The sequence below is a fragment of the Schistocerca nitens genome, chromosome 9, assembly GCF_023898315.1.
Source record: "Schistocerca nitens isolate TAMUIC-IGC-003100 chromosome 9, iqSchNite1.1, whole genome shotgun sequence".
NCBI classification, from domain to species: Eukaryota; Metazoa; Arthropoda; class Insecta; order Orthoptera; family Acrididae; genus Schistocerca; species Schistocerca nitens.
The window spans coordinates 57,262,472-57,278,210 of record NC_064622.1 but is presented as its reverse complement, the minus strand read 5'-3'; the positions used below and the strand labels follow the sequence as shown (position 1 = coordinate 57,278,210).

Here is a 15,739-nt window from a genome sequence, read left to right as displayed (position 1 = left end):
CGAGGATAAAATCATAGAGATTAGAGCTCACACAGAGGCATACCGACTTTCTTTCTTTCCACGAACAGTACGAGACTGGAATAGAAGGGAGAACCGATAGAGGTACTCAAGGTGCCCTCCGCCACACACCGTCAGGTGGCTTGCGGAGTATGGATGTAGATGTAGATCCACCGATTTCCGTCCTACAATTCCTGCGTGTTTCATCTTTCTTTCTTGTGACTACTGCATCGTTCCCACTTTTGAAGTTGACCAAGCTGCTGTTTTCATTTATACTATATCCAACATATCCGTTTCAGTTTTCTTTCTCATAAGGCTGTATACTGTGATAAGTTCCATGAGTTCCAATGCATACAACTGAATTCTTTCATTTTAAAAGCGCTGAAAAACCGTTGCTTTCAATGCAGGTGTTTAAGAGATCTCCAAATGCAGTACCACCAAAGTGTCTCATACTCATCCGTCTCAAATACCTAATAAAAATTTTTACTCTGAATCATAAGAGTGGAATAATGTCAGTATATTGAAAAAAAGGAAACACCGTAGCTGACGGATACCATATTGTAGTTCATCTCAAATACCAGCCATTTTTACCAGTTGCAAAAAGAAAACAGAAACATCTGTTGACGGTGTTCTCATTTCTTCCTCAACAGCACAGGGAACTGTACAGGAAACTTTGCAACATCTGACCCAAAGAATAGAGTGGTGTAAGAAACGGAAGTCAGTACTGAGAAATTTTTCGCTGATTTTAATTATATTATTCTCTTTAAAAAATTTAACAGATATGGTTTTTCTTGACTATAATTCTACTCGTCTAAATGTTACTTGCTTTTGTTGTCAAAAATAAGACGTAGTTCATAAATATTAATGTCACTTGAAATAAAAACATTTTTATTGGCAACTAGGTAGATGTTAATAGATTATTTATTTGTTGATTTGTCTCACTATTTTTTGCAGTAATGAAATGAGCTGCATAACTCTGTGATAACAGGATACCATTTCAAGTTTTTGGATACAAATAAGTTATATACAAACAGAGATACAGACGATTAATGTGAAATTTGCTGCTTATGACGTTTCCATTTCGTATTTGTTCTTGCACTTAAAGCACCTTAGCGGGCAACGCTTCGAGGAAGATGACGATGTCAAATCTACGTACAACACAGGTTTGTAAGTCAAGTTACAGGTTTCAGTGAGGATGGATTTCAGAAGTTGGTTGAACGATACTACGACTGCTTTAATTTAAGTAGAAATTAGATTGAAAATCAAGTTAAACTGCAGGCTTTCGTGTAAAATAGAGTTGTTCTAATACAGTTTTGTTTTTCATTTTATTTTTAAACGGTACTTAGTTTAAAAAGGCGCCTCGTATGTTCGCATTTCCTCGGATACCAACACCGTGTATAGCTTTTGCTTTCTTTTAACCCTTATGCAACTTCATAGTTATGGGAATAGCTATTACCGACGCTATGATAACAGTAAAATAACCACGGTATTTTTGTGACCACTCTTTTCAATCACTCGTTTCGAAAATATCATCATCAGATTCAGTTAAGGGAACAGACACCATTCAATGTACTGAGTCAACTTAAGTGTGCCGTATTGAATAGGAATTCCTATTCCAGTACATTGTATGGTGTCTGTTTCCTTGATTGACTCTGATGATATTTTCGAAACGCATCACTGAAAAGAGTGGTCACAAAAATACCTGTGGCTATTTTACTATTATCATAGCGTCCATAACAGCTATTCCCATACTGCTGTCTAGTATCAACATGGGCACACACCTCATTCGCGATTTTACAACGCAAATGTGTCCTACGCAACTTGAGAATGGAAAAAAGAGATTCAGCCTAAAACACGGAGAAATTGTGTGGAAAACAGTATGCAGTCTAGAGCCTGTTCGAGGCCACCGATCGAAAACCTGTCGGGACACTGGAGTTTCCCTGGCTTATCTAAATAGTTGTGTAACTAATATTTCATTCTTCATAACACAGATGACCTATCCAAAAAAAAGAATGTTGCAAAGGCAGCAGTTTAAAACGATGGAACGACTCGTATCGGACAGCTATTTATTACACTGTAAGAACCATCTTAACTAATGAGTAGAATTTAGAAACTGAAATTATGTATGATGCGGAGCATTATGTCTGTGCAGGCCGTTCCTGGAGTATGGACCGCCCCCTGACAGTCGAACCACGCCGCCCCCGCCGCCTCCGCCACCTATCGAGAAGCGACTGAAGTACGTCAGCATAGCAAAGCCCGTCATCAAGGTAAGATGTAGTTTATTTTTCTGTACAATCCTAACTCTGATGTAGAAGTTGTAAAATATTATATGTTATTACGTCTTGTCCCTATGAAAAACATTTTTGCGTCATAAAACACAAGTCACTGGAATGGCCTGACAGTTATAACGCGTGTTACAGACGTTTGGAGTCACCATTCATGATCACTATCTATGGGCCCTCATGGAACAACACCACTCGGGGTTGTTGTGGTGCTTCACATAGCGTTTGGCTTTGGGTTCTTTCCATTTTGGCTCTGTGGTGAAGTTCCCTTTTTCTAGTAGCTATTTTTAATTTAAAATTAAACGGCTACCAAAAAAACAAACTGCAGCTGTTGCAGAGTATTATAGATTTGGCAGAGGAATGGTATTAGGTGTCTGGAGGTTGAGTTTATGACTGAGTTTGTTTGCAGTGGCTATTACGCGGAAACTCCAAAAAGTAAGTTATCCGTTATTATGGCAGGCCAAGCAACTGTTTTTGAAAGCTGCACTAAACTTCGAAGTGACACAGATACATGACACTATTTTGCAACATAATCATCAAGTCTCTGTTAATAACGGTAGGAAGGTTCTTCCAGTCGTTCAATTCCTTGACGATAGGAATACAGGGTTATTACAAATGATTGAGCTATTTCACAGCTCTACAATAACTTTATTACTTGAGATATTTTCATAATGCTTTGCACACACATACAAAAACTCAAAAAGTTTTTTTAGGCATTCACAAATGTTCGATATGTGCCCCTTTAGTGATTCGGCAGACATCAAGCCGATAATCACGTTCCTCCCACACTCGGCACAGCATGTCTCCATCAATGAGTTCGAAAGCATCGTTGATGCGAGCTCGCAGTTCTGGCACGTTTCTTGGTAGAGGAGGTTTAAACACTGAATCTTTCACATAACCCCACAGAAAGAAATCGCATGGGGTTAAGTCGGGAGAGCGTGGAGGCCATGACATGAATTGCTGATCACGATCTCCACCACGACCGATCCATCGGTTTTCCAATCTCCTGTTTAAGAAATGCCGAACATCATGATGGAAGTGCGGTGGAGCACCATCCTGTTGAAAGATGAAATCGGCGCTGTCGGTCTCCAGTTGTGGCACGAGCCAATTTTCCAGTATGTCCAGATACACGTGTCCTGTAACGTTTTTTTCGCAGAAGAAAAAGGGGCCATAAACTTTAAACCGTGAGATTGCACAAAACACGTTAACTTTTGGTGAATTGCGAATTTGCTGCACGAATGCGTGAGGATTCTCTACCGCCCAGATTCGCACATTGTGTCTGTTCACTTCACCATTAGAAAAAATGTTGCTTCATCACTGAAAACAAGTTTCGCACTGAACGCATCCTCTTCCATGAGCTGTTGCAACCGCGCCGAAAACTCAAAGCGTTTGACTTTGTCATCGGGTGTCAGGGATTGTAGCAATTGTAAACGGTAAGGCTTCTGCTTTAGCCTTTTCCGTAAGATTTTCCAAACCGTCGGCTGTGGTACGTTTAGCTCCTTGCTTGCTTTATTCGTCGACTTCCGCGGGCTACGCGTGAAACTTGCCCGCACGCGTTCAACCGTTTCTTCGCTCACTGCAGGCCGACCCGTTGATTTCCCCTTACAGAGGCACCCAGAAGCTTTAAACTGTGCATACCATCGCCGAATGGAGTTAGCAGTTGATGGATCTTTGTTGAACTTCGTCCTGAAGTGTCGTTGCACTGTTATGACTGACTGATGTGAGTGCATTTCAAGCACGAGATACACTTTCTCGGCTCCTGTCGCCATTTTGTCTCACTGCGCTCTCGAGCGCTCTGGCGGCAGAAACCTGAAGTGCGGCTTCAGCCGAACAATACTTCATGAGTTTTTCTACGTATCTGTGTGGTGGTGGTGGTTAGTGTTTAACGTCCCGTCGACAACGAGGTCATTAGAGACGGAGCGTAAGCTCGGGGTAGGGAAGGAGTGGGAAGGAAATCGGCCGTGCCCTTTCAAAGGAGCCATCCCGGCATTTGCCTGAAACGATTTAGGGAAATCACGGAAAACCTAAATGAGGATGGCTGGAGACGGGATTGAACCGTCGTCCTCCCGAATGCGAGTCCAGTGTGCTAACCACTGCGCCACCTCGCTCGGTTTTCTACGTATCTGTAGTGTGTCGTGACCATATGTCAATGAATGGAGCTACAGTGAATTTATGAAATCGCTTCAATCATTTGTAATAGCCCTGTATATTCCTTGAGCACAGAAATACAGTCCTTGGGCAAAAAGTCATTCGAGAACCGCTGCGTGAAAGTCCTCGTCTTTGGAAAATCTGCTTGTCTCAGATGTTCTTTTAGGCTGCCGAAAAGATAGAAATCGCTTGGTACAAGATCTGGTCTTCCCGATCAGCAGCCACGCGAGATAGCCGCGCGGTCTGAGGCATCTTGTCACGGTCCGAGCGGCTCCAACCGTCGGAGGTTCGAGTCCTCCCTCGGGGATGAGTGTATGTATCGTCTTTAGCGTAAGTTAGTTTAAGTTAGATTAAGTAGCGCGTAAGCTAAGGGACCGATGACCTCAACAGTTTGGTACCTTGAGACCTTATCACGAATTTCCAAATTTTTTTCCCGAACAGCATCACACGGTATCATGCACATGCAACATACGTTTCCAGGCGGGAACCCTGAGAATCAGTCCTAGTACTTTATTCTGATTAGGTTGCATCCACATAACAGTGCTGGCGGAACTATTGCTTTTGTCGCTGTTTTCAGTTGCATACTGACGAATGGTGCTACAAGTGCTTTCCTCATTTGGAGACATTTCTGTTGCTTTACTGATATGTGCGCTTTGAGGTAAATACGATCATCGAGGGCAACACCGGTGTATTTGACATTCAGTACCCGCTGGTTTACCGTGTCCTGGGCTTTCAAGATTCTGCGTGACTGCGGCTTCCTTTTAGTGAAATGTACTACTTCTCTTTCACCAGCGCTGCGACGGATAACCTCGGAATGCTGCTTCACTATTCAACTTAATTTAGCAGCCAAAAATCACTTATAAAACGTTTGCAATGTGAATCTTAAGCAAAGTGCAGAGTACATAGAATACTTACATTGTCCTATGTGACAAAGTTTTGAAATTCCAGCACGGATATGGATACACGTGGTAGAACTGGTGAAGCATGAAAAGTGGTCTAAGATAATGAATTTCCAAAGGCGAATTAAATTAAAACCCCATGTAACTGACGAAGATGTTAAATACACAATTCTACCCTGATTACTAATACACGTTCCAAATGCACTCTTTAAATCTATACATCGTGAGCTGCACTAGAAATATTTCATTTGCCAATACTGGTTTTTGAGTTTATAACCCATTAGTGGATACGGAGGAACAAACAGGTGTATGTACATAGATTTCTACAAAATTATAAATCTACACTTAGTAGCACTAATATAAGTCTACTTATATTATGTTCATCTATAGCAATGACATACATGTCAATTAATACGACAGGATCTGAAATTTGTTTTGAAACATAGCTTACAGCTTGTCATATATGTTACTGCTGACAAATCTTAAACAGTGACAACTCTTGACATCGTTTCACATAACTGTCATATAGTGTAAATATGGAGCTGATAGGTAAAGAGTGTATATTACCTGTCGTTTGTTACTCCTGTATCATAATTATATGTATCTGTGACACACTCACATATGTAAATTAATTTTTTTATGTTTTATACATAAAAGTAGAATACACAAAGGTTATAAAACTGAAAAATAATTTAACGTAATCACGTCGAAGTATACAATTTTACTTGCAGGACATAGACTCCAAACCAAAATTATTCTGTTAAAGCAAGGTTGAAATGTTGTATACACTTCTTACTCCGTAACTCTGTTTGTTCATTAAGTATGTTGTCCCGTTGTTTTGTCACATGGGTGTATATTTCAATTTCTTCTAGAATATTTAATAATCTATGTTTCTTTGCTTTGTGGAGAATGGTGATGTTTTTGTTAATATCGTTGGCACATTTCTTCTATTCTCTTTAAGTATTCGCCATAAAATACAAAAAGGCAGACTATTAAATTTTCTAGAAGAAATTTTGGAATTTTATATCTTTTGTTTATTCCACCTTCATATACCAAATGCCAAAAAAATATAATTTATATATATATGAATGCGTGTCGCAGATATATATTAACATGATCTTAGAAATAACAGAAAAAAGGTAATATAGACTCTTTAAACTCTCAGCTCCATGTTTACACTATGTGACATTTATGTCAAACGATATCAAGAATTGTCACTACCAAACATTTGTAATCAATAACATACATGACAACCAGTATATTACGTTATAGGACAGATTTCAGATCCTACCGTAATAACTGACATGTATCTCATTGATGTAGAGTTACATGATGAAGATATAGTTATATTACTGCCACTATATTTACCGTTAGAGTTTTGTAGAAATGGCTGTATATACACTTCTTTGATCCTCTGTATCAGATGCCACTGATGATGAGTTATAAGCCCGAAAACTGGTTACGGAGCCGGCCGAAGTGGCCGTGCGGTTAAAGGCGCTGCAGTCTGGAACCGCAAGACCGCTACGGTCGCAGGTTCGAATCCTGCCTCGGGCATGGATGTTTGTGATGTCCAGGTTAGTTAGGTTAGTTAGGTTTAACTAGTTCTAAGTTCTAGGGGACTAATGACCTCAGCAGTTGAGTCCCATAGTGCTCAGAGCCATTTTTGAACTGGTTACGGCAAATAAAACATTTCTACTGCAGCTCATGGTGTGTAGAAGATGGCCTCCAATAAATATGTCAAACCTGCGGGGCACCAAGCATTCAAGATTTTTAGATCCCTTTAATGCGGTCCCTTAGAACCAATCCACAAAATTAACATTCGCCAGTGATAGAACATCACGCAAGCAACAAAATGACAGCTATCGAAATAACTCATCACAGGATAGAAGAACAACTGAAATCGCTCAACAGGCGGAAGGTCAATGGACCTGACGTGATAGTAAACCGATTCTATATGGGGTAAGCGACAGAACTTACCTCACTTCTAGCAGCAGTGTGCCGTAGGTTTCTGGAGGAGCGAAGCGCTCTTAGTCATCGGAAGAAAAACATAGCTCATTCCTATTTTCAAGAAGGGTCGTCGAACCTACGCACGAAACTACACACATCAAAAAAAGTTTTGCATCACCCCAGTTCCCAGAACTCCTTTGACTGTTCAGAGATGTCACTAAAATCGCCCAAAGATGTAAACAACCATGCATGAGCAGCGCCTCTTAGACGGAGGGGGTTCGACAGCCGATCAGTTCCAGTCATTCCACCAGGAAGGAGGTACACGGCTCGTGTTGTCTGCAATTCAACCATGCCTAGACGGTCAATACCGCAGTTCGATCGCTTCCGCATTGTTACTTTGCGCCAGGAAGGGCTCTCAACAAGGGAAGTCTCCAGGCGTCTCGGAGTAAAGCAAAGCGATGTTGTTCGGACATGGAGGAGATACAGAGAGACAGGAACTGTCGATGACATGCCTCGCTCAGGCCGCCCAAGGGTTACTACTGCAGGGGATGACCGATACCTACGGATTATGACTTGAAGGAACCCTGACAGCAATGCCACCATGTTGAATAATACTCTTCGTGCAGCCACAGGACATCGTGTTGCGACTCAAACTGTGGCAATAGGTTGCATGTTGCGCAACTTCAATCCCGGCGAGGTCCATCTTAGCAATCATGACACATGCAGTGCGGTACAGATAGGCCCAACAACATGCCGAATGGACCGCTCAGGATTGGCGCCACGTTCTCTTCACCGATGAATGTCGCATATGGCTTCAACCAGACAATCGTCGGAAACGCGTCTGGAGACAACCCGGTCAGGCTGAATGCCTTAGACACACTGTCCAGCGAGTGCAGCAAGGTGGAGGTTCCCTGCTGTTTTAGGGTGGCATTATGTGAGGCCGACGTACGCCGCTGGTGGTCAAGGAAGGCGCCGTAACGGCTGTACGACACGTGAATGCCATCCTACGACCGACAGTGCAACCATATCGGCAACATATTGGCGAGGCATTCGTCTTCATGGACGACAATTCGCGCCCCAGTCGTGCACATCTTCTGAATGACTTCCTTCAGAATAACGAAAAAGATAGAGTAGCCAGCATGTTCTCCAGACGTGAACCCTATCGAACATGCCTCCGATAGATTGCAAAGGGCTGTTATGGACGACGTTACCCAGCAACCGCTCTGAGGAATCTACGCCGAATCGCCGTTGAGGAGTGGGACAATCTGGACCAACAGTGCCTTGATGAACTTGTACATAGTATGCCACGACGAATACAGGCAAGCATCAGTTCAAGAGGACGTGCTACTGGGTATTAGAGGTACCGGTGTGTACAGCAATCTGGACCACTACCTCTGAAGGTGTCACTGTATGGTGGTACAACATGCAATATGTGGTTTTTATGAGCAATGAACAGGGCGGAAATGATGTTTATGTTGATCTCTGTTCCAATTTTCTATAAAGGGTTCCGGAACTCTCGGAACCGAAGTGATGCAAAACGTTTTTTGATGTGTGTGTATATATGCCTATATCTCCGACGTCGATCTCCTGAATAATTTTAGAACAAGTTTTATGTTCATGTACTATGTCATTCCTAGAGACGGAAAATCTTTTCTGTAGCAATCAAAGTGCGATCCGGAAATAATGACTGTGTGAAAGCCAGATCGTTCTGTTCGTCCACGAGACCCGGAAAACAGTAGACACAGGATCCCACGTAGATGCCCTGTTCCTACACTTCCGGATGGTGTTCCATACAGTTCCACAACGAGTTTGTGGAATTCCACAACTGTGTGATTGGATTGAAGAGCTTCTACGAAACACAACACAGCATGTCATTCACAACGGAGAGGAATCTTCAGACGTAAAATTCAGTTCCTGCGTCCCTCAAGAGAGTGTTATAGTACTATTACTTTTCACACTATTTTTAAGTGACCTAGCAGGTAACGTCGGAAGTTCCATGCTGGTTTTCACGGGTGATAATGCTATACAGATAGAAGCAAAGCCAGAAAATTGCAGCTAAATACACAAAAATGTGCAAAGTTCAAAAATGGGTTGTTTGGGGAAAGAGACCAAACAGCGAGGCCATCGGTCTCATCGGATTAGGGAAGGATGGGGAAGGAAGTCGGCCCTGCCCTTTCAAAGGAACCATCCCGACATTGGCCTGGAGCGATTTAGGGAAACCACGGAAAACCTAAATCAGGATGGTCGGACGCGGGATTGAACCGTCGTCCTCCCGAATGCGAGTCCAGTGTCTAACCACTGCGCCACCTCGCTCGGTAATGTGCACAGGAACGACGCGTGGTGCAGGAAGTGGTAGTTGACCCTCAAGATAAGCAAATGTAGTACGATTACATGACTGCAGAACGATCACCGGAAGCAGTTACTTCCAAATAATATCTATAAGTATGCATCATACGGAGTGATTTGAAGTGGAATGACGCAGGTAGGGCAAATGCCAGAATTTGAATTGGAAGAATCTGCGGGAAATGTTGTCCATAAAAAAAGGATGCAGCTTACAAAACACTCGCGCTACCAGTGCGTGAATGTGTTTGTCAGTATGGGATCCGTAACAGTAGGACCGAGAGAGGAAATAAAGATCCAAAGAAGGGCAGCACGTTTAGTTACCCATTGTTTTAGTAAGCGTCACATAGATGCTCAGCCAACTGCAGTGGCAGAGTCTGGAAGAGAGGCATTCTGCATCACAGTACGGTCTGCTGTTAAAGTTTCGAAAGCCTAGAAGAGTCAACCAATATATTGCTTCCTCATACTTATATCCCTCGAAAAGACCATGAAAATGAAACCAGAGATTCGAGCCCACGTGGAGGCTTACTGGTAATCGATTTTCTTTATTGGATTGCGATTCCCATCCCCCCTCCCCCCCCCCTCAGCGGAGGTGAGAGGGGGGGGGGGGGGCTGGCAGCGGTATAATACCCCGTTCTGCAGCCTACAGATAAGTTAAAAACAGAATTAGGAGATATCATAACGATAAAAACAGGCGATAAAATTGTGACTGTTAAAAACTGAAACATGGCGAATAAGTTGCGAAGAAAATATAAAAACAAAGCGTCGGTGAAGCTGATTAAAACACATAGTAAATAGACAGGCAAAATTAAAAAACACGGTGACCGTCTGGTTATTTATTTATTATTTATTCAGCGTATGGCTCATAACATCACAGTAAAATTACAGAAACAACACGATTTAAAAAAATCACATATGTATAAACAGAGCAATAAATAACAGTTTGTATATAAGGACACCACCGATTGTAAATTTACACTCACAGAAGAGCAATCATAAGCAGACGTCCAGTTTAGATAATATACAGGGTGAGTCACCTAACATTACCGCTGGATACATTTCGTAAACCACATCAAATACTGACGAATCGATTCCACAGACCGAACGTGAGGAGAGGTGCTAGTGTAATTGTTTAATACAAACCATACAAAAATGCACGGAAGTATGTTTTTTAACACAAACCTACGTTTTTTTAAGTGGAACCCCGTTAGTTTTGTTAGCACATCTGAACATATAAACAAATACGTAATCAGTGCCGTTTGTTTCATTGTAAAATGTTAATTACATCCGGAGATATTGTAACCTAAAGTTGACGCTTGAGTACCACTCCTCCACTGTTCGATCGTGTGTGTCGGAGAGCACCGAATTACGTAGGGATCCAAAGGGAACGGTGATGGACCTTAGGTACAGAAGAGACTGGAACAGCGCATTACGTCCACATGCTAACACCTTTTTATTGGTCATTTTCACTGACGCACATGTACATTACCATGAGGGGTGAGGTACACGTACACACGTGGTTTCCGTTTTCAATTACGGAGTGGAATAGAGTGTGTCCCGACATGTCAGGCCAATAGATGTTGAATGTGGTGACCATCATTTGCTGCACACAATTGCAATCTCTGGCGTAATGAATGTCGTACACGCCGCAGTACATCCGGTGTAATGTCGCCGCAGGCTGCCACAATACGTCGTTTCATATCCTCTGGGGTTGTAGGCACATCACGGTACACATTCTCCTTTAACGTACCCCACAGAAAGAAGTTCAGAGGTGTAAAATCAGGAGAACGGGCTGGCCAATTTATGCGTCCTCCACATCCTATGAAACGCCCGTCGAACATCCTGTCAAGGGTCAGCCTAGTGTTAATTGCCGAATGTGCAGGTGCACCATCATGCTGATACCACATACGTCGACGCGTTTCCAGTGGGACATTTTCGATCAACGTTGGCAGATCATTCTATAGAAACGCGATGTATGTTGCAGCTGTTCGGGCCCCTGCTATGAAGTGAGGACCAATGAGGTAGTCGCCAATGATTCCGCACCATACATTTACAGTCTACGGTCGCTGTCGCTCTACCTGTCTGAGCCAGCGAGGATTGTCCACGGACCAGTAATGCATGTTCCGTAGATTCACTGCCCCGTGATTTGTGAAACCCGCTTCATCGGTAAACAGGTAGAACTGCAACGCATTCTCTGTTAATGCCCATTGACAGAATTGCACTCGATGATTAAAGTCATCACCATGTAATTGCTGATGTAGCGACATATGAAACGGGTGAAAGCGGTGACAATGCAGTATGCGCATGACACTACTTTGACTCAGTCCACCGGCTCTCGCAATGTCCCGTGTACTCATGTGTGGGTTCATGGCAACAGCAGCTAACACACCAACTGCACCCGCTTCTCCTGTGACGGGCCTGTCACGGACCCGTTTGCGTGCTACGACCATACCTGTTGCATACAGTTGGCGGTAGATGGGCGGCACGTTGGATGCTCTCTGTCCGGGTACCGTTCTGCATACACCCTGCAGGCTTCAGCTGCATTTCGTCGACACTCGCCATAGATGAGTATCATCTCCGCCTTTTCAGAGTTCGATTACACCATGGTCACAGTTCCTGCAACACTACACTATCACAGACGTCTGGTAACACGGTGTACTACAGTTGGTCTGCGTGCGGAGACGAATGCAGAGTAACAATAGTAGCAAGCGCTACATGCGGACACTGCGACAGCTAGACCAAACCACAACAGTGCACTACAACCACACTCGTAAACACGGTCGTCATCGTAAACATGTCCCTGCAGATGCTGTTCGCCGACCGTGGCCCGTGTTTGTTACAACACGCAACTGAACGTCGGAGGTTTCAAGCGTCAACTTTAGGTTACAATATCTCCGGATGTAATTAACATTTTACAATGCAACAAACGGCACTGATTACGTATTTGTTTATATGTTCAGATGTGCTAACAAAACTAACGTGGTTCCATTTAAGAAAAACATAGGTTTGTGTTAAAAAACATACTTCCGTGCATTTTTGTATGGTTTGTATTAAACAATTACAGTAGCCCCTCTCCTCACGTTCGGTCTGTGGAATCGGTTCGTCAGTACTTGATGTGGTTTACGAAATATATATAGGGGTAACGTTAGGTGACTCACCCTGTATAGTCGGTTGCCTCTTGGGTCGCCATTAGGAAATCCTGTGGGTCACCCTCATATGCCCTTTGTGGGCATTCCTGCACGATGTGTTTGACCGTCTGTCTCTCAGCGCCACAGTCGCAAGCGGCCGAAGGAAGTTTACCCCATCTGTGTAAGGAGTCGGCGCATCTCCCACAGTTGGTTCTGATGCGATTAAGAGTTGACAATACTTTGCGAGGGCAATCAAATCCTTTTGGTTTACTAAAGATGCATGGCATACTGTGGAAGTTTACTGCTGTTCTGCTCTCCCATTCCTCTTTCCATCGGTCATTTATTTTAAAGTTGGTTTGGTGCAGAGCCTGTGCGGTCTTTAGTGGAGGATGCCTAGACCGAAGTCAGTTTCCTTGGATGTCGTGAGTGTCTTCATGGATTTTTAATTGAGGGTTGGTCATGATTTTTTGAAATTCTCTAACCAGAGCGTGTTCTCGGCGCAGGTTAGGAGGGGCTATGTTACTGAGAACGGGCAGCCACACTGTAGGAGTTGGCCTGATTGTGCCTGATATAATACGCATTGTTGCATTAAGTTGGCTATGTACCATGTGTGTGTGTTTGCTGTTGAACCACACTGGGGCACAGTATTCTGCCACTGGATACACCAAGCCAAGTGCGGATGTTCTTAAGGCAGATGCTGTGGAGCCCCAAGCGGTGCCACAGAGCTTCTGCAATATGTTGTTGCGTGTTTTAAGTTTCGCTGCAGTTTTCTTCAGGTGTTTTTTAAATGTTAGTGTCCTATCTAGGGTAACCCCTAGGTACTTTGGATGTTTGTTGTGATTTAGTAATTTCCCGTCTAGATAGACATGTAGTTCTCTGTTGGCCATTTTGTTGTTCAAATGGAAGGCAGATACTTCCGTCTTTGTAGCACTAGGTTGTAGCCTCCATTTTCTAAATTACTCGCTGGGAATCCCTAGGTCACTCGTAAAGATATCTTCGGCAGTTTCTATATTTCTGTGGGCTGTTGCTAGAGCCCAGTCGTCAGCATAACCAAATTTGCGCGATCTGGTTGCAGGCATGTCAGCGATGTAAAGGCTGAAAAGAAGGGGCGCAAGGATAGAGCCTTGTGGGAGTCCATTCCCCGTTATTACTTGGAAGGTTCTGTTTGACAACATATCATCAATGAGGTTGGTTATCTTCTTCTAGGGGACGGCACAGATTAATTTGTACATGAGCCCCTGCTTCCAAACTGTATCATAGGCTGCTGTTAGGTCTATGAATACTGCAGCTACTTTATGTTTCTTCTGGAACCCCGCCTCTATATATGTTGTCAGTGAAAGGACTTGATCTGTACAGCAGCGATAGGGACGGAATCCTGCTTGTTCTATAGGGATTTTTTTGAGTATAGTTTGGCCTATTCTGTTGAGGAGCAGTCTTTCTAGTAATTTATAGACCATAATGAGAAGGGCAATGGGGCGGTAACTCTCTGGTCTGTCACCTGGTTTACCCGGTTTCAGGACTGCGATGATCTTTGCTCGTTTAAGTGAGGGAGGAATGTTACCCACTTGGAGAATGTCCGTAAAGAACTTAGCCAGCCATTGTTTTGTGTAGGCTCCGACATGTATGAGGAGCTCAGGGTGGATACAATCGAAACCCGGAGCTTTGCCTGATTTAACCTTCTTCAGGGCATTGGTAACCTCCTCGATGCGAATATCTGATGAATATTCTGAGTCCATGGCACGGGTCCTTTTTAATGTTTTTAAGTCCTTCTTCACTTTTGTTGTGTGCTTTCTATCTCGTGGGGCTCTATACGCAGAAACTATGCGGGATGCCACCTTGTAGGGAGATATTTCGTCCTTTCTATGTTCAGGTGGATTTGCGCCTCCAAGTTTACGCAGTAGGGACCAGGCTTGTCGGCTTGACTTTGAAAAGTCTAGATCTTCAACAGTATTCTCTCATTTTGCCGTCTAATAAAGTCGATGTTACGTAATAGTTCATCCGCTATTTCCCGGTCCCCATTGTTGAGGAACTCCGCGTACAGGTCGTCGCATATCCCTGTCCAACCGGGAATGTATTTTTTGCGGTACCCTCTTGGGATCGCTGTTTTCGCAGAGCTAATGACCACTCCCACAAACCTCTCATAGCTCTTGCTGGTTGGAGGGATCCAGCTTAAGGTATAATCAAGTTGTTCAGAGAATTTTGTCCAGTCAGCTTTTGTAAAATTCCACCTTGGTCGAGGGTAAGACCTTATTATCGGGATGGATACACCGATATTAATAAGCACGGGGCGGTGCTGGCTATGAGGGAAGTCCGTCAGGACCCTTCTAGAGGCTGTCAGTGGTTTATCGTTTGTATCCCTCGAAACAAAGCACAGATCCGGGTTATAGTCGCAGTTCCATGTGGCTGATCTGAATGTCCCTCGGTCCTTGGCATCAAAGACCAGATATGTATTTTGTTCCTCGGACCAATCGACCAGCATGTCTCCATTGCTATCATTCGTACTATATTTCCACTTTACGCTTGGGTGTGGGTGGATCTTTATCACTTCAGCCGGCCATGTAGTAGCAGGAGGTTTATAGATGTTAGTTACTGTAACTTCTCCTATTTTGATGACAACTTCATGGATATCATTTGCAATGGAGGCTTCAACTAGAAAGGCGTCCTCTATGTCCCCACGCACATATGTTGCAACGCCATAGTATCTGTCATACGAGGCTCCAAGTAGATCATATCCCAGTATCCTTCCTCTAGCTTCAAGTTGGACTCTATTTTCAGCATGAATTTCCTGTATGGCTGCCAGGTCAATGTCGTTATCGTGTAAAATTCTCTGCAATACTTGACATTTTGCTCTGTTTATGCCCTCAATGTTGAAATGGCAGATTCGGATGCATGGTCCGAGACCCTTTGTCAGTTGGTCCCTGAAAGGACCGTTGTATGTATCTTGCATAGCGCTTTGTCTGTCGTTCTGTTTCACTGTGATGTGGGGCAGGAATTCTTC

At 43.5% G+C, this 15,739-nt stretch overlaps 1 protein-coding gene across 1 annotated transcript in view; it reads left to right on the top strand.

The window, feature by feature from the left end:
• LOC126203995 (neural Wiskott-Aldrich syndrome protein-like) overlaps window positions 1-15,739 on the top strand; it is a 112,259-nt gene that overhangs the window by 50,501 nt on the left and 46,019 nt on the right. The window contains exon 2 of the mRNA XM_049938427.1: window positions 2,150-2,264. Within this exon, the coding sequence (XP_049794384.1) occupies window positions 2,150-2,264 (115 nt within the window). The remainder of the gene's footprint in view (window positions 1-2,149; window positions 2,265-15,739) is intronic.